At 39.2% G+C, this 22,387-nt stretch overlaps 1 protein-coding gene across 1 annotated transcript; it reads left to right on the forward strand.

The window, feature by feature from the left end:
* Positions 1 to 3,424: 3,424 nt before the first annotated feature.
* Positions 3,425 to 10,562, forward strand: PNN (pinin, desmosome associated protein). The gene is made up of 9 exons (XM_059181972.1): positions 3,425 to 3,593; positions 4,274 to 4,345; positions 4,737 to 4,805; positions 5,288 to 5,360; positions 5,480 to 5,574; positions 5,951 to 6,026; positions 7,046 to 7,201; positions 7,284 to 7,422; positions 8,020 to 10,562. Exons 1-9 carry the CDS (start codon positions 3,481 to 3,483, stop codon positions 9,474 to 9,476), a joined length of 2,250 nt encoding a protein of 749 aa, XP_059037955.1. The 5' UTR covers positions 3,425 to 3,480; the 3' UTR covers positions 9,477 to 10,562.
* The last annotated feature ends 11,825 nt before the right edge of the window (positions 10,563 to 22,387 follow it).

A 22,387-nucleotide genomic window follows, 5' to 3' on the forward strand; every position in this document is an offset into this window, starting at 1 on the left:
CCCACTGAGCCACCCAGGCGCCCCAGGGCAAGGTACATTTAAAACAAAATACAGAACCAGACGATTAGGTGCATGAAAAAGTGCGAAAGACCAGAAGAGCGACCTCACTGTGGGAAGTAGCTCCTAAGAATCTACAGCAGGAACGCTTGGGTGGCTCAGGTCATGATCCCAGGATTCTAGAATCAAGTCCCACATTGGGCTCCTTGCTCAGCAGGGAGGCTGCTTCTCCATCTGCCAGCAGCTCCCCCTGCTTGTGTGTGCACTCTCCCTGACAAATTAACAAAATCTTAAAAATAAAGGATCTATGGGAGATGTGGGATTTAACTCCTACAAAGATGCAAACACATACATAAGCACCTTCTAGGGGCGCCTGGGTGGCTCAGTGGGTTAAGCCGCTGCCTTCCGCTCAGGTCATGATCTCAGGGTCCTGGGATCGAGTCCCACATCGGGCTCTCTGCTCAGCAGGGAGCCTGCCTCCTCCTCTCTCTCTGCCTGCCTCTCTGCCTGCTTGTGATCTCTGTCAAATAAATAAATAAAATCTTAAAAAAAAAAAATAAGCACCTTCTAAATTTGGCAAACTCTGATTTAAAGGTGTTGCGTAGCTTATGATTGATTCTTTTCTTAGTAATTCACAAGGAAGATTTTTTTCCTTGTGATATTAATATATTTAATTAAATGTTTCCCCCAAGTTTACATATTGAATTTTCTCTAGTTGTTAACAATAACATCTTAACTCTCCATATTCTTTCACAGGAATTTAGATCATTTTCCAGAGCTGTCTGGGTGGCTCTGTCAGGGAAGTGTCTGCCTCTGGTTTAGGTTGTGATCCCCCCTCAGCGGGGACTCTGCTTCTCCCTCTCCTTCTGCTCCTGCTTGAGGTCACTCTCTCAAATACATAAAATCTTCAAAAAAACTAAGATCATGTTCCATAATTGGAATTATGACAGCTTTTTTCTTTTCTTTTTTTGAAAAACATGTCCCTTCTAATGTTTGCATCAGTTTTTTTGATCATCACATATACATTCCCCCTAGCCTTTGAAAACACTGTTAAAAAGAAAACCACAGGCCCCAAATAGAGTCATTAATGCTAGGTCATATCATCATACTGGAGCTTAATGCTTAACCTAATTGCAGTTTTCTCCACTGGAAACGTAGGGGTACCTGGTAAGTAACAAACTTTTCTGATCTATACCAATAAGGTCACAGAGGCTTTCTTCAACCCCCAAAGGTAGATGAGGAGGTAATACACCTAATAAGACCCTCTTGTCCCCAAAGGAAGGTGACCTTATCTGAAATAATCCTTCTTTCTCTTTATGACTACCTTGTCTTACCTGTAAAAATATCTCCCTTTCTGTAGCCGTTTAGAGCTCCCCCTCTGCTTGCTAGATGGAATGCTGCCCAATTCATGAATCAATTAATAAAGCTAATTATAACTTTACAATTTACTGTTGAATTTTTATTATTTAATAACATTAGTGCAATTTCAGAGATTATTTTGCAAACATAATCTTAATTTTTCCAGCACCCAAATTTCCCTTATGTGAAATCATGTCCTTTATGTCCTGACTGCATTTTTCCCTTCATCATTACCATCAACGAAAAGGAGTCCAAGCGCACCACTGAGGTCAAAGAGTAACCAACTGACCAACTTACTAAGGTTGATTTCTCAAACAATAACATGGTGTTCTTAGAATATTTTGGAATTGATGGGAAACAAGTATTTATTGAGCATCTACTAAATGTTGAATACAACAGACCTAATTCTCCCCCATAAAGTTATGTTAAATTGCCCAGGATTCTAGTAGTTTGTCCTATGGAAGCAGGAAAAGATCCTGTTACTGGTTGCCTCTAAAAGCATTTTCCCATGGAAACACTGTTACATTTGGTGGTTGTGAAAGGGAAAGATTTATAGGATCTGCAGAGAAACCAGGGTATTACATTTGGTGGTTGGGATCTACTATTACCACATTCTCATCCTTTATGTTTATTCTATTATACAGCATTAGAGTAAGGATCAATGAGACTAAATATGCTTTTAATCAGAATTACTATTATTTATCAACCCTTATCCCTTTTACCCATTTTATTTTTTTTCCATAGAACTTCTCCATTTCCAACATGCCATGTAATTTACTTATTTATCCTGTGTCTCCATACTTTTCCCCCAAGCTCCTTGAAGACAGAGATCTTTATTGCACTGACTATCCCAGTACCTAGAAAAATGCCTGGCACACAGTAAGCACTCAGCAAATACTAGCGAATGAATGAATGAGTACATGAATGATTTTTGCTCCCCGAGGAGCCTACAAACCCCACAAACAGGAACCACAGCGATCTTGTTCAAGGTTTTATCCTCAGAGCCTAGATTACTGCTGGTCCACAAAGAACTTTTAAAGAGATGAATTAAGATGGTAACCAGTTAAATACTGTTGTCCCACTAATGATTGGTGCAAGGTTGATGCCCGACTAAAAGATGATGATAACTAAGATTATTCATAACACTGTTTCTATGGGGAAATGCTTTGTGAGCTGTAATTTGCAAATGCATTTCTGGAACAAAATGGTTCTTGTTGGCCATGTACAAAGAACAGAACCACAGGACACTCTGTCGGATACGCACAAGTAACAATAGAGCCGCTACTCTAGACCCCTTCTTAACCTAACCAGCGGTGGAGGCCAGGTGTAGACGATAATGCCAGTCTCAGTCTCATCTAAGCTTTTTTCATTTAGTACACCCTTGCACACGGTCAGATCAAATAGTCATTCTCAGCTACCTTGACCTAGGGAGTTCACTTATGTCCACATTCAATTTCCTTACCAGTAATAACCCGCATTTTATTCAAGCTTTGAGTTGAGAGACAAGGTATATAAAACGTTTCATACGGCACCGAAAAAAAATTGTTAGCTATTACGATTAATGACTTTTCGTCATCAGTTTTGCTTCCCTCTACTCGTTTTGGTTTAACCCAATGTAGGGACGCCTGCGCCCCCCACCCCCACCCCGGGCATGCGCACCGACAGAATGGCCGCACCCTTTCTTAATCTGATCTTTTACCCGGCAGGAGGGGAAAAGACTCGCCTCCATCCCACTCTGATGTAATTAGGTGGTTAAAAAGATATAAGGCACGTCATATCCCAGTTTAAAGGGGCTGGAAGACTCCGCGCTGCAAGAGCAGGCGGGTAAGCCGGCGTCTCCGAAAACCCCAGAGCCTCTCAAATGCGCCCAGGCTCTGCGCTAGACACGGAGCACGGCCACCGCAGCTAATTGGGGGAGGGAGTCAGCCGCTCAGAAGACTTTTCATTGGCCCAGAGTCACAGAGGCCGGCAGCTTTTCCCTCTTCCGGACGCTGAGTGGTTGAGGCCGCAAAACAACGCTTATTGTCATTGGCTGGACCCTGCTGTCAGTCCTCTCGCGTCTCGCGGCGCGACAGAGCCAGGCGCGGCCTGTAGAGCAGTCTCGAAGCCTGCTGCAGAGAGAAGATGGCGGTCGCGGTGAGAACTTTGCAGGAGCAGCTAGAAAAGGCCAAAGAGAGCCTAAAGAACGTAGATGAGAATATTCGCAAGCTCACCGGTCGGGATCCGAATGACGTGAGGTAAGAGGTGGATAAGACAGGCTGGCTCCGAGAGACAGCCGTCATGCCGGGGTGAATTGGGGGCGGGAAGGGCGGCTAGCCTTGAGAAGGCTAGAACATCGGGGCCTGTCCCGGGGGCGGCAGTAGAACCCCGTCCCGGATGAGGTGGGGAGTTTTCCACGCCCTCGACGTAGGTCTCGGAGCTCGAGTGCGGGAGGAAGGCAAGTGGGTCCTAGCTATGCCGGCATGTCTTTCTGGCCTGTAGGAAGGCCGGGCCTGCGATTCCCGCCCTCGGCCCTGCAGGCCCGGAACTGCAGCACAAAGCCCCTTCCCCAGCCGGCGGCTACCTGACCGGGTGCTGGCCCGGAGACCCTCCTGGGACGTTGTCCGCTGCTTCTCACCCAAGCATTTGCCATCTTTCCCACGTGCAGCTTCTTGGAGTTGACGAAATTAGGGTCTGATCCAAGCTTATTAATGTGTAGTGGCAAGAAGTAAATACAATTTCTGAGATAATGGTCTTGAAAAAACAAGGAAGTTAAAATAGGACTTCCTGCCTTGTTTGAGGCACGTGGATTTGAAACCGTATTTTTAGAACTTTCCTGGTTATTTTTCTCTTTATGATGTACCGCATCCGTGAAAGTATTTGGTGACATTAAATAAGTCCAAGCATGATTTTCATGCAATTTGTAAATATCTTTTAGGCCCATCCAAGCCAGATTGCTGGCCCTTTCTGGTCCTGGTGGAGGTAGAGGACGTGGTAGTTTATTGCTGAGGTAAGACTTTCTTAGGACTTAATTTTTATGCTAAGACGGTAGATACTTTTACTAAATTAACTATAGGCTTAAACAAAATCGGTGGTAGAGCCCACATTAGATATGTTTGTGTTTGTTTTGTTTAAACTGTGATCAGCTATAATTTCCTATGTAGTTATCTTGGAACTTCATGGATATGCAAAACTAGAGACTGAAGAATACATTACCCATTTTGTGTACACTTAGTTTATTTTTATATCTTTTAAAAAGTGCTAAAAAGCATCTTGGAGTGGATGCCCATTTGAGGTTGTGATTGGAAGGGTTTTTTTTTTTTTTTAATTCAATGAAATTATCTTGCTAAGGGTAAATATTTATCTTAACTTTCGTTTATATTGAGCTTTTTTAATTGCAGGCGTGGATTCTCAGATAGTGGAGGAGGACCCCCAGCCAAACAGAGAGACCTTGAAGGGGCAGTCAGTAGGTATGTAGGAGGAAAACGTTTGAAGACATACTTGTATGCTCTGTTTTCTTAGGTAGTCACAGAGGTATTTAATAAATTTTGTTGAGTTATGTTAGAACTGAGTAGTATACTACTTCTTTGAGTCTGTTCCCTTGGTATTTGACTGAACTAAGTCTGTATCCCTCAGAGCTCAGTTTTCACTAACAGTAACAGAAATCTTAATAAAATAAAGATTATGAGAAGAATAAGATCGAGAAAATATTTGTCTACTTTCCTGTCTTGTACTGTAAAAACTTAATCTGCTTGAGAAATATAGATCAGTATTTGGACTGGGCGCTGGTGACACATTTTATCCTTTTACTACCAGAGGAAAGAGTGAAATGGGATAGAGACTGATGAAATGAGACTTATGGAAATAAGTCATAGTAGAAGTAATCACTTGTCCTTGGTAGTACTTAAGTCAGATTTTACAGTGGCCTTTTAAATTATTTTTCCTATGTCAGGCTGGGCGGGGAGCGTCGGACAAGGAGAGAATCACGCCAAGAAAGCGACCCAGAGGATGATGATGTTAAAAAGGTAATTGAGATGAAAAGAACTACTTACGGGATGAATATAGTATTTTCGTCTTTACTACATTTGAGAGTGCTGCCTTTTCATATGGTTGTTAAATTACTGAGATTTATTTTCTCCTGCAGCCAGCTTTGCAGTCTTCAGTTGTAGCTACCTCCAAAGAACGCACACGTAGAGACCTTATCCAGGATCAAAATATGGATGAAAAGGGAAAGCAAAGGTATTCTTAGTTTTATATATATATATTTTTTATTTTTTAAGATCTTATTTATTTATTTGACAAGAGAGGGATTACAAGTAGGCAGAGAGAGAGGGAAGCAGGCTCCCCGCCGAGCAGAGAACCTGATGCGGGGCTCGATCCCAGGGCTCCGAGATCATGACCCGAGCCAAAGGCAGAGGCTTAACCCACTGAGCCACCCAGGCACCCCGTCTTTAGTTCTTTTTTAATGAGGAAAATTTCCTGTCAAATCATGCAGTTTTAGGAATATTTATATTTAAGAATTGTTCAGGTGTTTGTAGTATGTTTCTTGAAGGAAGTGGCGGGCTGAGATGAAGTGCAACCTACTGAAATTGAATTTTCTCTTTGTCTTCTTTAGGAACCGACGAATATTTGGCTTATTGATGGGTACTTTGCAGAAATTTAAACAAGAATCCACTGTTGCTACTGAAAGGGTATTTATATAGTTTTCCTTTGATTGTTTAAGTATTCAAAAGGAGTTCGTTAAATATTTTTGAGAAGAGTCAAAGAAAATCTCAAAACTGAATTGTAGGCCTAAATTAAAGCCAAGGAAAAAACTTATAAAATTTTCTGAAGTTGTTATATTTTTAACTGGTCTCTTTTGAGTCCTGTGAAGTAACTGCGTGAACTTCTCTTTCAGTGCAAAGAGCCTTGATCTGTGACTCAGGAGAACCTGGGTTCTGATCTCAGCTCTACAGCGATCTCATTTTGTGGTTTTGGACAAGACTCTTCATTTCTTTAGGCCTCAGAGTGCTTTCTTTTAGACTTGGTCAGCATTGTAACTAGTTCAGTGATTATAATTTTTAATTATTTATACACTCAGAGACAATAATTGGCACTCTGGAAGCAAAAGCCTAAACATTTCCCTGCCTTCCACAGTTCATTCAACTGCAATCTTTCTAGAGGTTTTTTTTTTTTTTATATAAAAGCTATAATATTGTGTTCTTGGTGTTCGATATCAAGTCACTGCTTCTCAAAGGAGAACTATGGTAGAAAGGGAGAGAACAATTCAGTTATAGATTAATAAAATTTTATTAAAGCTTTTGTATGTTAACTTTCCTAAGGAATATAAAAGTCTTCAAAGAATAATGTGTGAAGATAGGATGTCACTTATGTCACATTATCTGATTTGGAAGGAAGAGTAACTGTGAAGATAATTTAAAAAGACATTGCTCTTCTTTTTTAGGTTTTATGAAAGAATGTTGCCTAACAGTTAATTTAAATGGAATGGTTATTGATAATATGGTTAATGTCCTTGATATTTAGGTTTTTACATAGTCCCTGTTTCCTCAAAGAGAAATTGGGATTAGCCTCAAATGCTAAGTACTAAGTTTGAATTAGCTGGTATCCTGAATTGCAAATATGAAGCATATAAAGATAACTTAGTAAAATTGCAGCGTTTCACATAATCAGGAAGTGTGGTAAGTTTTCAAAGATAATTGTTTATCTTCAGCAAAAGAGGCGCCAGGAAATTGAACAAAAACTTGAAGTGCAGGCAGAAGAAGAAAGAAAGCAAGTTGAAAATGAGAGGAGAGAACTGTTTGAAGAAAGACGTGCTAAACAGACAGAACTGCGGCTTTTAGAACAGAAGGTTGAGCTTGCGCAGCTGGTGAGTAGTAGTTTGGAATTAGAATTCTAAGATTGGTAATCCTTCATGTTAACGAAAACCTGACCTTTTACCTTTTCTTTAGCAAGAAGAATGGAATGAACATAATGCCAAGATAATTAAATATATAAGAACTAAGACAAAGCCCCATTTGTTCTATATTCCTGGAAGAATGTGTCCCGCTACCCAAAAATTAATAGAAGAGTCACAGAGAAAAATGAATGGTAAGTGTACATAAAGAGTTCCAGTGAAATTTTCTAAATGGGTAAGGTAATACACCCACACATAAACATTTGTGTCCTGTAATAGGGTTTCAGCAGTTGATTTTTTAAAAAGATAATCTAAGATGCTAATGAGTTTGGAGTGCAGGAGCATTTGATTTATGATGGAATTTAACCTGAAACTTACCATGTTGTAGATAGTGCTTAATGCATGTGTATTTCTTAAGCATTTCGGTAGAATGACTTCTTTATAGCCAGACATAAATGCTGATTAAGCAAGAAAAAAGTGAACATTGGTGTAATCCATAGAAGGAGTGCACATGGAAAGGTAGACACTGCTTCCAGCATGAAGTAGAAAAGCAAAAAATTGTCCTTTTTTCCCATCAGTTAATGTGGTGTAGTTATTTGCTACTTATATCTTAGTATATAGGTTTCTAGGGGAACTTTGCTTGGTCATTTCAGTTTGTAATTGCTTGCCATAATCAGTCTTGTGTCTCTTTACAAAAAGACATTTAGATAAAGCTTGATAACAGTTTGTACTTAAGTGTCAAATTGTGAGTTTGAATGTTTTATTTACACATGTGAATTTTTATCCTTCAGCTTTATTTGAAGGTAGACGCATCGAATTTGCAGAACAAATAAATAAAATGGAGGCTAGGCCTAGAAGACAATCAATGAAGGAAAAAGAGCATCAGGTGGTGCGTAATGAAGAACAGAAGGCGGAACAAGAAGAGGGTAAGGTGGCTCAGCGAGAGGAAGAGTTGGAGGAGACAGGTAATCAGCACAATGACGTAGAAATAGAGGAAGCAGGAGAGGAAGAGGAAAAGGAAATAGGTATAGTTCATAGTGATGCAGAGAAAGAACAGGAGGAGGAGGAACAAAAACAGGAAATGGAGGTCAAGATGGAGGAGGAAACTGAGGTAAGGGAAAGTGAGAAGCAGCAGGATAGTCAACCGGAAGAAGTTATGGATGTGCTAGAGATGGTCGAGAGTGTCAAAAATGTAATTGCTGAGCAGGAGGTAATGGAAACCAATCAAGTGGAAAGTGTAGAACCTTCAGAAAACGAAACTAGCAAAGAACTGGAGCCAGAGATGGAATTTGAAGTTGAGCCAGATAAAGAATGTAAATCTCTTTCTCCCGTGAAAGAGAATGCCAGTGCTCTAGAAATGGAAAATGAGCCTGAGGAAAAAGAAGAGAAAGAATCTGAGCCCCAGCCTGAGCCTGTGGCTCACCTCCAGCCCCTGCCTCAGTCTCAGCCTGAGCCTCAGCTTCAGCCTGAGCCGCAGCTGCAGCCTGAGCCACAGCCACCGTCCCAGCCCCAGCCCCAGCTCCAGCCCCCGTCCCAGCCCCAGCCCCCATCCCAGCCCCAGCCCCAAGCACTCCTCCAAGCCCAGCCTCTCTCTCAACCTGAGACTTTGCCATTAGCTGTTTTACAGCCATCAATTCAGGTTTTTCAGGAGCAAGGGCATTTACTACCTGAGAGGAAGGAATTTCCTGTGGAATCTGTAAAACTCACTGAGGTGACAGTAGAGCCAGTCTTAACAGTACATTCAGAGAGCAAAACCAAAACCAAAACTAGGAGCAGAAGTAGAGGGCGAGCTAGAAATAAAACCAGCAAGAGTAGAAGTCGCAGCAGTAGCAGTAGTAGTTCTAGTAGTAGTTCCACTAGTAGCAGCAGTGGAAGCAGTTCCAGCAGTGGCAGCAGTAGTAGTCGCAGTAGTTCCAGTAGCAGCTCCAGCACCAGTGGCAGCAGCAGCAGAGACAGTAGCAGCAGCACCACTAGTAGCAGTGAGAGTAGAAGTCGGAGTAGGGGCCGGGGACATAATAGAGATAGAAAGCACAGAAGGAGTGTGGATCGGAAGCGAAGGGATACATCAGGACTAGAAAGAAGTCACAAATCTTCAAAAGGTGGTAGTAGTAGAGATACAAAAGGATCAAAGGATAAGAATTCCCGGTCCGACAGAAAGAGGTCTATATCAGAGAGTAGTCGATCAGGCAAAAGATCTTCAAGAAGTGAAAGAGACCGAAAATCAGACAGGAAAGACAAAAGGCGTTAATGGAAGAAGCCAGGCTTTCTTAGCCTATTCTTTGCAGCAGAAGATTTCTTGATGAGTAAAAGGATTACCTTTCCTTGTAAGGAGGATGCTGCCTTAAGAATTGCATGTTGTAAAAAATCTTTTTGGAAAATACAGACTGTTTGTTTACCAGACATTCTTGTACTTTTTGCATAATTTTGTAAGAGTTATTTATCAAAATTATGTGAGGTTCCAAAATATGTAAAAATAATAATAATAAAAAAAGATTAACATCCCTTGTCATCTTTTTTAAATATCCTATACTCTTCAGTAAGAATCTGTATATTTTAATAGGTAAATCTTTAAGTCTGTTCCCTTCTGATTCTGTATCATACATTGCTTTTGTAGAAATAAATGTGCATTTCTTTCATTAGTTTTGGAATGTCCTCGTTGACACTTGTATAATAAATACTCTCTTGATATCATTTTCAGCTTTTATCACTAGATACTGAACGTGATTAGAATGTCTTTGAAGGTTTTTTTCATTTTTATTTGCCTTACGTGATTATTTTGAGTTGTCATAGTCAGATCTTTGCAGCTTTCAGGGGGAACATAGTTCTCAAAATCTTTCACTATTTTTTTCTAATTTCCCTTGTTACTTTAATCTAAGCATCCCCCCTGTTTCTCCTATATAAATCATTATTGGTAGATAAAACAGTATAATTTGGTTGGCATTTTCTTCATGATTATGGGAGCATCATTCTTTTGTCTCCATGGCTACTTGTGTGATACAGCATATACATCTATTGAAAATAATCACTTTCTAGGGGAGGGAGGTAGAAAAGTATACTCTAAACTTGGTTGAGTTTGTGGTCTTGTCTTAACTTTTGTGTTGGCTCTAACTGAAACATGCCAATATGTGTTCTCAAGAGTTTTTTGTTAAGTATTGTATGAAAGTTTACAGAATGAAGGAAGTTCATCTACACTTGAATCTGTAAGCAAGATAACACACAAGTGTACCAAGTGATTATTAACTTTGTTGTTTTATAAATTTGTATGAATTTGGACTATCTGTTGCCATTACTATACATGTGCAAATAAATGTGGCTTAGATGTGTGACTGCTTAAGACTAGTACTTGTATTAACTTTTTGATGCTTTTATTACAAGAAAGCACTTTAATTGCAAATGGCCTCTGAGTACACAACATTGACTAGCCTTAGGCTTGACGGTTTATTTCTCCCCTTAACAAGTACATGGTGACAGTGAAAATGTCAGTAGCATTTCCAGCACTAAAAAATACAAAAGAACATGTTAAAATATTCTTTAAAAAATCCTTTAAAGAGTAAATGAGTAGAACTTTGCAAATTGCAGAGCTATCTGCCTGCATTCCTGGGCCAGTTTCTTCTAGGAGTCCCTTTATCCAGGGGTTTATGATCTCCAGCATGCAGTATAGATTTTATACTGTGAAACATGATGGGGGAAAGGTTGGTTAAAAACTTAAAAGGGATGACCTTGAACATAACTTGGTTCCTAAAATCTGTATTCAAGGACTTTAAAATAATTTTATGTGTTAAGATCCTTTGAACAATATTAAGTTTTATTAACTCATTTTTACCTGGAAAATTTGGACAATTGGTCATGCTTATAGAAATAAGTTTGATTTTTAAGCCCAATTGTGAGATTGGGGCTATAAAAGCATGAGGAAAAAAAATCTTTGGAATATGAAGAGCAATTTTAAAATCTATATAGATTTCTATTTTAAGTTTTTTAACTAGTGGTATGCACTTACAAACTGGAAGACTTTAAAAGACGGGGTCGGGTTTTTCCCTCTTTTTTTTTTTCTTTTTTTTTTTTTTTCTGGTTTCCAACTAATGCTTTGAACTTAGAAGTGAAATTAAATGGAATTTGTTTTCAGAGAACCATGTAATTGAATTGGTTTCTTACAGAAATATAAAGAATGCTAGAATGTAGAAGTAATGACCATTTCCCAGGGTTTTTCTGTATCTTTTTCAGATACAGGGGTCTTCCTACTAGATGTTACAGATCAGTGTTTGTGGAAAATGTAGAGCCTGAAGATGGATCGGGCTAGAGACTAAGGACTGAAATTAAGTTTGGAGACATCTAAGGAACTATTTAGGAAACATCTTTCTTACTCTAAAATTCCAAGGTTTACACAACCACACAAATTGGAAGACTGATCTTAAATGAGTTGTACCTCTGTTCTAGGGCTCATGCATGCACTAGGTCTAGAACTCTGTTGGTTATACACGTATACTATAGTAATTAGGCTAAGCAAAGTAATAAATTGAGTTTATAAACTACAAATTTAAAAGTAAAGCTACTGATTTTATGGTGTGTAATATGAGCCAATGCTGTCAAAAGAAGTCATTAAATGTTTAAGGGTTCAATTACTTAACGTGAATTTAAAAAAACAAACCTTGAAATCCTTGAGTGAAAGTCACCCAGTTTCCCTTCTTTTTTTTTTTTTTTTCACTCAGTTTCCCTTCACGTAATGCCATTAAAATGCCTCTCCCCATTTCAAGATCAAGAAGGTAGTCTCCTATTTTATCTTTGAGGAACTTTATTACTTTCCACAAATAACTATTATTTTCCTGGAATCGGTTTTGTGTTATGGTGCAAATTGGGGGTTAAGTCTGATTTCTTTTTTCCGGATGAATGTCTGATTGCCCAACTTTAATTATTGAAAAGTTTGTGCCTTCCACATTATTCTGCAGTACCATCATTTTCTTCTGTCGTATCCATATATTCATGGTTCTCTTTCTAAGCTCTCTATTCTGTTCTACTGGCCCAGAAGACATGTTTACTATTTATATGGTTGGATCTTCCTGCTATTAAGTCAATGGGGGAAGACTACAATTTGATAAGAATGAACTTGAGGAATCTGAAAGTTCGCTACACTTTTCTTTATGCTCCCTAGCATGGTCTTTTCCCAAAAATAATACTCAAATACCTACAACCACTTCTCTGGTCATCTGAGTACTCCTTGATTTCCTAATAAACACCACTTGTCTTCACTGTCCACTTGGCTTATTTTCATAGCATTTACCATGCTACTGTATAGTTCCCATACTTTGGTTTATTGTCTACTTTCCACTTGAATGGAAGCTCCATGAGAGCAGGATTTGAAAATTATTTTTAACCTATTGCTCTATTTCAAATACCTAGAATAGAGCCTTGTGCATTATAGACAATGTTATGACGAAACTATGACAGGTCCTTAGGGGGGCTTTTGTGATTCAATTGCTTGTTTTTGCAACTTTAGTTTCCTCTTCCAGCACATCCAGCTATGCTTGTTTGAAACAATGAACTGAGATGCAGCCAGAAGCCATTGTAGCTGAAGCTGAGTAACCAGGGAGAAAAGCATTAAAAGTTTAAAAGTATTTCAGAGGGGTAATTGGCAGTCCAGCTTATATTGGGCATTACAGGCTATTTTAAGTCCCTTAGCTATTTTTTTTTTTTAAGATTTTATTTATTTGACAGAGATCACAAGTAGGTAGAGAGGCAGGCAGAGAGAGGGGAGGAAGCAGGCTCCCTGCCAAGCAGAGACCTCGATGTGGAGGTTGATCCAAGGACCCTGGGATCACTACCCGAGCCAAAGGCAGAGGCTTTAACCCACTGAGCCACCCAGGTGCCCCAAGTCCCTTAGCTTTTATCTTTGGAGAGTCAGAGGTTTTGAACAGATCGGTGAAATGATAGTATAATTAAACAGTTGCTCTGACTGCTGTGTTGAGAAAAGGAAATGAGGCCAAGAGCAGGAACGAAAAAGCAAGAGATTATCTGCAATAATTAGGCTAAATATAGTGACTTAAGCCAAGATGGTTAAGTGGTAGAAGTGATCAGGTTTTGGATATATTTTGAAGATTGCTCCCAAGGGATATGCTAGTGGACTATGTGGTGTGAGAAGTCAGAATGAGCAAAGATTTTACTTGAACAACTAGAAATGAATTGCCATTAGCTGAGATGAGAAGGAACAGATTTGGGCATAGAGGAGTGGGTCAGGAGTGACCCAAACTATGAACATGAATATCTCCATTATTCGGGTTTCATTTAATGACTTTCCCATAAAGGCCTTATACATCATTCACTAAATGTATTCCTAGGTAACTAACTCATACATAGATAAGTAGATTGCTATTTTATTTTGAAAAACACAAGTATACACATTACTATATACAACTCCATGAATTGTTAGAATGCTAACACCTGTGGAATCACCCAGGTGAAGGGTGATTACTGAACATTGCCAGGACCCAAAAACCCCTTCCAATGATTTCACCCTCCCTTTTCTACCCTCAGATAATTTTTAAATAAAACAAGGAACCTCTAATTGGTGGCAGCCTACTTAAGCAAACTAAAACCTAAACCAGAGTAAAGTCCTCTAACTGAAAAATCTGGGGACAACCAATCCCAGCCTGCCAACTTGGCTTCACAGATAATGGAATTCCTTCAGCTATATCCAATCAAATAATTTCCTTGGTTTAAGTATAGTATCTTTGAATATAAGAGCCTCTCCCCTAGCTCCTAACAGTTTAGTGCTGCCCAGATCCAATTCAATGTTTGTTCAAATTTCACAATTTTAACATATCTCAGTTTATTTTCTAACAACACTATCTGGACTTTATGGTAGTAACTTACCTGATTTCCTTCATGATTTTGAAAGTGATTCATGCATCCTAACCATAGTTTATTTTTTCATCTCCTATTTTTTACTCTACATAACAAATCATAATGTATTTTGTATTTTAACTTCTTTTGCTCACATGTTTCTGAGTCATTTTTGTATGTCACTGTAGATACCAATCACCCGTATGGGATATCAAGATTGTTTTCAATTTTAGGGTCCTAAAAATAATTCTGTTATAGAACAGTCATGTCTTTTGGCAAACATATGCATGGATAGACAATATAATTAAGAGTGTAAATGCTAGGTCATAAGTTTTGTATTTTTGTATGTGTATTTTCTAGATGACTATTGTTTTCCAATTTTCTAGATGACTATTGTTTTCCATTAAAAAAAAAAAAAAAAAAAAAAACCTTGGGCGCCTAGGTGGCTCAGTGGGTTAAGCCACTGCCTTCGGCTCAGGTCATGATCTCGGGGTCCTGGGATCGAGTCCCGCATTGGGCTCTCTGCTCAGCCGGGAGCCTGCTTCTCTCTCTCTCTCTCTCTCTCTCTCTCTGCCTGCCTCTCTGTCTGCTTGTGATCTCTGTCAAATAAACAAATAAAATCTTTAAAAAAAAAAAAAAACCTTTAAGTATCCTCTGGGAACTGTCTTCTTGATTTTAAGAGTTCTGTATTCTGGAAATGAGTCTGTTGAATGTATGAACTGCAAATGTCTTTTACTTAGTTGCTTGGTTTTTCACTTTTTAAATGGTATTTTTGATTAAGAAGATTTCTTGATTATAATGTTCAGTTTATCCATACATTTTTATGGTTAATACTTCATGTGTCTTATATAAAATGCCTCTCCCCATTTCAAGATCGAGAAGATAGTCTCCTATTTTATCTTTGAGGAACATTATTATCTTACTTTCCACAAATAACTTTATTATTTTCCTGGAATTGGTTTTTGTGTTATGGTACAAATTGGGGGTTAAGTCTCATTTCTTTTTTCCAGATGAATGTCTGATTGCCCAACTTTATTGAAAAGTTTGTGCCTTCCACATTATTCTGCAGTACCATCATTTTTTTTTCTATCTGGTATCCATATATTCATGGTTCTCTTTCTAAGCTCTATGTTCCACTGGTCTGTTCTATGCCTGAGTTGATACCACTGTCTTAATACCTTAGCTTCATATTAAGTCTTAATATCAGGTAGAAGAGATTTCTCCCACCTTGCTTTACTTGACTCTCCTGACTACTCTTGCCTATCTTCATTTTGATATAAGTTTGAAAGTCAGCCTTGGAACACACACAAAAGAAGTTGGGATTTTTATTTGAATTGCTTTGAATCTACAGATTAATTTGGGATTGACCCCATTGAGTCTTCCAATCTATGAACATGGCATTTTGTTAGGAATCAGGATAATTGTTATTGTTTGTTTCGTGTTTTATATAAATGGGTTCTTTTATATTTGTTCCACACTAGATTTGTGAGGTTTGTTAATTTTGTGGTTTGTAACTATGTTTTTTTGCTGTGTATTACTCCATTGTGTGCATATTTCACAATTTATTTATCCATTCTGTTGTTGATGGGCATTTGTGTGGTTCCCACACAGTTTGAAGCCCCAGTATGAACACTGCTACTACCAATATACTTGTTCACATGTTTCGATGAACATATGTATACATTTCTTGTGGTATATGTATATAAGCCACCTGATTTTTAAGTTAAAATGGAAAGTGCTATGTCTGTGGCTTCTTCCTCTTCTGATCCAACAATCCACACCATCAACTTTATCATGCATAAAATGCTTATTTCTCCTGTGGGATATTTTTCTGGATCTCATTTATTTTCCTTTGGTTCATTTCTCAGATAGTTCTTTGAGTACTTTGGTATTTGGTATTTGTCCCTGGAAGAACTCATCATCTACATCTCATTTGACAATAGTTTTCCTGTGCTTTCATAAATGCTTTAAAGATTTTCTTTTTATATTTTACCCAGCCACTTTGAATGTTTTCAGTGGGATGGTTAACCTAGGTGACTATCTTTCCATATTAGTAGAAATAGAAATCAATATAATTCAACAGATTTTTTTCAACAAATATTTATTAGCCATTTACTGTGTAACAGGCTATCATCTAGGTTTAGCAATGCAGTATTAAAAACAAACAAACAAAAAACAAAATCTCTGCCCCGATGGAGTTACATTCTTAACCAGTATCTTTTTTTTTTTTTTAAGATTTATTTATTTGACAGAGTGAGAGAGGGAACACAAGCAAGGAGGGTGGGAGAGGGAGAAGCAGGCTTGTGCTGAGCAGAGAGCTGGGCCTGGAGCTGGATTCCCGGACCCTGAGATCATGATCCTAGCCCAAGGCAGATGCTTAATGACTGAGCCACCCAGGCACTCCCTCCAGTATCTCTTTAAGTACGCCTCTGTGATTCTGTCTTTTCTCTTTGTTTTCAGCTTAAACGTGTTAGGTTATCAGTCTTTATTTTTCTTTTTTTTTAAAGATTTTATTTATTTGACAGAGATTACAAGTAGGCAGAGGCAGGCAGGGAAAATGGAGGAGCAGGCTTCCTGGTGAGTGGGGAGCCTGATGTGGGCCTTGATCCCAGGACCCTGAGATCATGACCTAAGCCAAAGGCAGACACTTAACCATCTGAGCCACCCAGGTGCCCCTAGATATCAGTCTTGCCTCAGTATCTTTGAATCTATCTTACATCTTTATGTATCTCAATTCCGGATAATTTCTTCAGATAAATATACTATTTTATTCATGTCTTGGAATCCTATGTTTACCCCTTCGGTGAAACAACTTAATGTTTCAGGTCTTCAAGACAGGTAACTACTGTTTTTTTTAAATTTTGTTTATATATACATACATATGCACATATATGGTGCACATGTGCAAACACAAATAATCTGTCATTTAAAAATCCAATTAGAGGCACTCGGGTGGCTCAGTCCGTGAGCGTCCAACTCTTGGTTTTAGGTTGGCTCAGGTCCTGATCTTGGGGTCATGGGATTGAGCCCTATGGGCTCTGTATTCAGTGGGAAGTCTTTTTGAGATTCTCCCTCTTCCTCTCCCCACTCACATGCAAGTGCATTCTCTTTCTCAAATAAATCTTTTTTTTTTTTTTTTTTTTAAGATTTTATTTATTCGGGACGCCTGGGTGGCTCAGTTGGTTAAGCAGCTGCCTTTGGCTCAGGTCATGATCCCAACGTCCTGGTATCAAGTCCCACATCAGGCGCTTTGCTCGGCGGGGAGCCTGCTTCTCACTCTGCCTCTGCCTGCCATTCTGTCTGCCTGTGCTCGCTCTCTCCCCTCTCTCTCTCTGATAAATAAATAAAAAAATAAAAAAAAAAGATTTTATTTATTCATTTTACAGACAGAGATCACAAGTAGGCAGAGAAGCAGGCAGAGAGAGAGGAGGAAGCAGGCCCCCTGCTGAGCAGAGATTTTTTTTTCCCCACGCAGGGCTCGATCCCAGGACCCTGAGATCATGACCTGAGGCGAAGGCAGAGGCTTAACCCACTGAGCCACCCAGGCGCCCCTCAAATAAATCTTTAAAAATTTTTTTAAAAATTTAAAAATCCAAATAAAGGCACTCAAATGATATATGTGTATTCTTACTTATGGTGAGAGGTATTCCTGGAGAATGTCATTCAGGCTGGATATATTTGTGTAACAAATGCACAGCACCTGCATTTACACCTACTACTCCTGAAGTTTTTATTGTAGTAGGTTTCTGTATAGCTACAGCTATACATTTTTTTCTGTTTGACTTCAAGTTCCGAAACGTTTCATATATAGTTAAAAATGTCTTCAATTTTGGGATGCCTGGGTGGCTCAGTTGGTTAAGCAGCTGCCTTCGGCTCAGGTCATGATCCCAGCGTCCTGGGATCAAGTCCCACATCGGGCTCCTTGCTCCGCAGGGAGCCTGCTTCTCCCTCTGACTCTGTCTTCCACTCTGTCTGCCTGTGCTCGCTCTCACTCTCTCTCTCTTACAAATAAATAAATAAAATCTTTAAAAAAAAAAAATGTCTTCAATTTAAAAATAAACATGTCTTCTCAGATACCATCTATTTAAACACGGTAAACAAATAAATAATTGAGTAAATCAGTACATTATGTAATTTTATCCAAACAATTCACTGAATCACTGTCTCTCATCCAGTTAAGATATTTTTTACTTTGTAATGATGCTGCTAATATTTTTAAAAAATAGCCAAAGGGCACCTGGCTGGCGTAGTAGGTAGAGCATGCAACTCTGGATCTTGAGGTCATGAGATTGAGTCCCATGTTAGGGTTAGCAATTACTTAAAAAAATAATAATTTTAAAAACATAGGCTGGGGCGCCTGGGTGGCTCAGTGGGTTAAAGCCCTTGACCTGCCTTCGGCTCAGGTCATGATTCCAGGGTCCTGGGATAGAGCCCCTCATCAGGCTCTCTGCTCAGCAGGGAGCTTGCTTCCTCCTCTCTCTCTTCCTGCCTCTCTGCCTGCTTGTGATCTCTGTCTGTCAAATAAAATCTTTTAAAAAATAATAATAAAAAATAAAAAATAGGCAGAATTATAGCAAATGCCTGTGAACTTATCACCCCATTTTTTTTTAAGATTTTATTTATTTATTTGACAGAGAGAGATCACAAGTAGGCAGAGAGGCAGGCAGAGAGAGGAGGAAGCAGGCTCCCCCCTGAGCAGAGAGCCCGATGCGGGACTCGATCCCAGGACCCTGGGATCATGACCTGAGCCGAAGGCAGAGGCTTTAACCCACTGAGCCACCCAGGCGTCCCTTATCACCCCATTTAAGAAATAAAATGTGACAAATACAATGAAAGCCCTTGTATGTTCCTCATTCCCCTTCCTCCACCATCTGGGATCAACTTTTAAGTTTTTAATTAAGTTTTCTCATGTCTTTTCAGCATATTAAGGTCCATCACTTTATAATGTCTTTTAAAAAGGCACTTTTCTCACCTTGCCTGTCATTTTGTGATAAAAATTAACCCATCGTAGTGCATAACTAAATTTTCTCCAAAATTAACATGAGCTTCACTTATTCTGAGGCATTTTTGAAACTGGCCTTAAATAAATTTACACATGTAAAATTGGTGGGTCAATGAAACATATGAAGCATATTGGAAAATTATACAAATTTATACTTCTACCAACTATATATTAGAGTACTTCTCTTGGGGCACCTGGGTGGCTCAGTGGGTACCTCTGCCTTTAGCTCAGGTCATGATCTCAGGGCCCTGGGATTGAGCCCCACATCTGGCTCTCTGCTTAGCAGGGAGCCTGCCCCTCTCTCTCTATCTGCCTCTCTGCCTGCTTGTGATCTCTGTCTGTCAGATACATAAATAAAATCTTTAAAAAAAAAAAAAAAAGTACTTCTCTCTCCACATCCTTACCAATACTGAGTTTTGTGAAGTGGGTTTTTTGTTTGTTTGTTTGGACAGAGATCACAAGTAGGCAGAGAGGCAGGCAGAGAGAGGGAAGGGAAGAAGCAGGCTCCCCATGGAGCAGAGAGCCCAATGCAGGGCCCAATCCCAGGACCCCGAGACCACGCCCGGAGCCAAAGGCAGAGGCCTCAACCCACTGAGCCACCCAGGCGCTCCTGAGAATTGATGAATAAAGGGAAAGAATTCTTTACCCTGCGTTTTCTAAAAGAGGAGGAGGGAAAGGGAGCTATTTTACACTTACAAGATAAATAAATATCAACTGAATGTGGATCTTTTTGAATCTTGTTCAAACAAACCAACTGTAAAAGGGTTTTTTTTTTTTTTTTTGCAACAACTGAGAAAAATTATACAGTCCCTAAGTATTAGAAAATGTTAAGGAATATGTGTTAAAGGGTTAAACTTGTTAAATGTGATGATGCCATTGTAGTTATGTCTTTATCTGTTACTATCACCAAAGTTATTTATGGGTGAGATTACATGATATTTAGGATTTACTTTAATAGCTAGCCCTCCCCAAAAAAGCCAGTGTGAGTGGGGGAAAGAGATAATAAGATTGCAAAAAGCTGGTAAGAGTGATGAATACATGAAGCTTCTATACATGAATTCATATGCTTTTGTGTTTGTTTCAAAATTTTCATTAAAAAATTTAAGAGAGAAGTCCTTGCTCAGTCAATGGGTTCATCTTTCTGGCCTGCCTTCTTTGAAATCTGTAAACAGATGACAGCAGGGGTGCCAAAAGGTGTCTCAGGAGACACCTTTATTTTCATAAACTCTCTAGACACTCTAATGAACGTGTGATCTAAATAAAAACTGTGCATCTTCTACAAACATAATTTCAAGCAAATCCCCCATCTTCTTCCAAGTAGAGTGCCATTTCCTATATGAAATTTCTAGAACCGCCATTATCAAATATGTTCTGAAAGAATTTCTTGTCCTTGTACTCTGCTTATGCCTTCAGCACACATGCCTTCCAACTGGAGGGATATTTATAGGGCCTTTCTGAATTTCTTTTACTTGTTACCTGAAATAGTTAACTGTGCCAAGAAAATAGGGATTTGTTGTTAGCTCCTGACACCTTTTAAAATTTTGATGTGAAACATCTTTTACGGGTCTAATTTGGAGCTTGTAATATGAGATTTTATTTTATTTTTTAAGATTTTATTTATTTATTTATTTATTTGAGAGAGAGACAGGGAGAGAGAGCATGAGTGAGGAGAAGGGCAGAGAGAGAAGCAGACTCCCCGTGGAGCTGGGAGCCCGATACAGGACTCAATCTCAGGACTCTGGGATCATGACCTGAGCTGAAGGCAATCATCTAACCAACTGAGCCACCCAGGCATCCCTGAGATGGGCTTAAAAAAAAAAAAAAAAGTCAGGGGCGCCTGGGTGGCTCAGTGGGTTAAGCCACTGCCTTCAGCTCGGGTCATGATCTCAGGATCCTGGGATCGGGCCCCACGTCGGGCTCTTCGCCAGTGGGGAGCCTACTTCTCTCTCTCTCTGCCTGCCTCTCTGCCTGCTTGTGATCTCTGTCAAATAAAAAAAAAAAAAAAGTCAAAATAAGTGACAATTTTCTTAATAAAAAATGACATTTTCCTCTTTATTCATTTGGATGTGTATCAAGAAAGGAGTATGCTTTACAGAAGTTCACTTATATACCCTTTTTTTTCTCTGAAAAATTTGTTTTTAAGCGACACTGTACAAATGATGGTTTTACAAGCTTTTTACTTATTTATCAAAGCTTTTGTTTTTTTGTGGGGTTTTTGGACCTCAAAAAACACTAGGATGGGTGATGAATGAAATGCTTTTCATTTGCACAACAATAAAAATCTAGATATTAAATAAGTATTCAAGTTCATCCTCTGCTTTATGGATTATGTGATGGTAAGTTTTATGTTTCAGCTTGACTGAGCCACAAGTGCCCAGATATTTGGTTGAACATTATTCTGGGTATGTCTGTGAGGGTATTTTTGGAGGAGATTTAACATTTGAATTAACATTTCCAATTTAACATTGGACTGAGTAGAGCAGATTGTGGGTAGCCCTCATCCAATTAGTTGATGACTTGAATAGAACATAAAGGCTGCCCTTCTGGCCTGACTGCTCTGAACTGGGATATGGTTGTTTTTTTTTCAACTTTTGGACTTGAACTGAATTATTGGCTTTTGAGTTCAGAGCTTGCTGGTTTGGGGGCTGAAACTTAACCCTCTGGGTCTCCTGGATCTCTAACTTACAAACTTGAACTGGAACTACACCATTGGCTCTTTTGGATCTCCAGCTTGCCAACTGCCCATCTTGGGACTTTTCATTCAGTTTTTTTTTTTTAATATTTTTACTTATTTATTTGATAGACAGAGATCACAGCTAGGCAGAGAGGCAGGCAGAGAGAGAGGAAGGGAAGCAGGCTCCCTGCTGAGCAGAGAGCCCAATGCGGGGGTGGGGGGGGTGGGAGAGGGTGTCGATCCCAGGACCCTGGGATCATGACCTGAGCCGAAGACAGAGGCTTTAACCCACTGAGCCACCCAGGTGCCCCTCGTTCAGTTTTTTATAATGTATGTGTGTGTGTGTGTGTGTGTGTGTGTGTGTGTGTGTAGATATCCATTCTATTGGTTCTATTTCTCTGGAAAACCCTACTGATGATTAACCAACCTGTTTGGTACCCCTTTGCTTGCTGAGTTGGGGAGCTTAAGAGACTACCACCATATCCATCACAAATTTCTTTATGATTTTAGGTTGTTTTCTTCGGTGTTTTTCTTGTTTCTGCAAGTTTGAATTTTAACTTCTGACTCATATTTTCAATTGAAAATAAAATTTAAAAATTAGTACACATTTAAAAAATAGCCAAATGAGAATGGAGGCCAGGGCAGTAAA

This window comes from Mustela lutreola, chromosome 7 (genome assembly GCF_030435805.1).
Source record: "Mustela lutreola isolate mMusLut2 chromosome 7, mMusLut2.pri, whole genome shotgun sequence".
Taxonomy (NCBI): Eukaryota; Metazoa; Chordata; class Mammalia; order Carnivora; family Mustelidae; genus Mustela; species Mustela lutreola.

Bases quoted from the DNA above. Each gene is read 5' to 3' on its own strand.
- PNN (XM_059181972.1), top strand. From the start codon at position 3,481: ATGGCGGTCGCGGTGAGAACTTTGCAGGAGCAGCTAGAAAAGGCCAAA. The intron at 3,594-4,273 runs GTAAGAGGTGGA...AATATCTTTTAG, and splicing joins CGGGATCCGAATGACGTGAG to GCCCATCCAAGCCAGATTGC. The intron at 7,423-8,019 runs GTAAGTGTACAT...TTTATCCTTCAG, and splicing joins GTCACAGAGAAAAATGAATG to CTTTATTTGAAGGTAGACGC.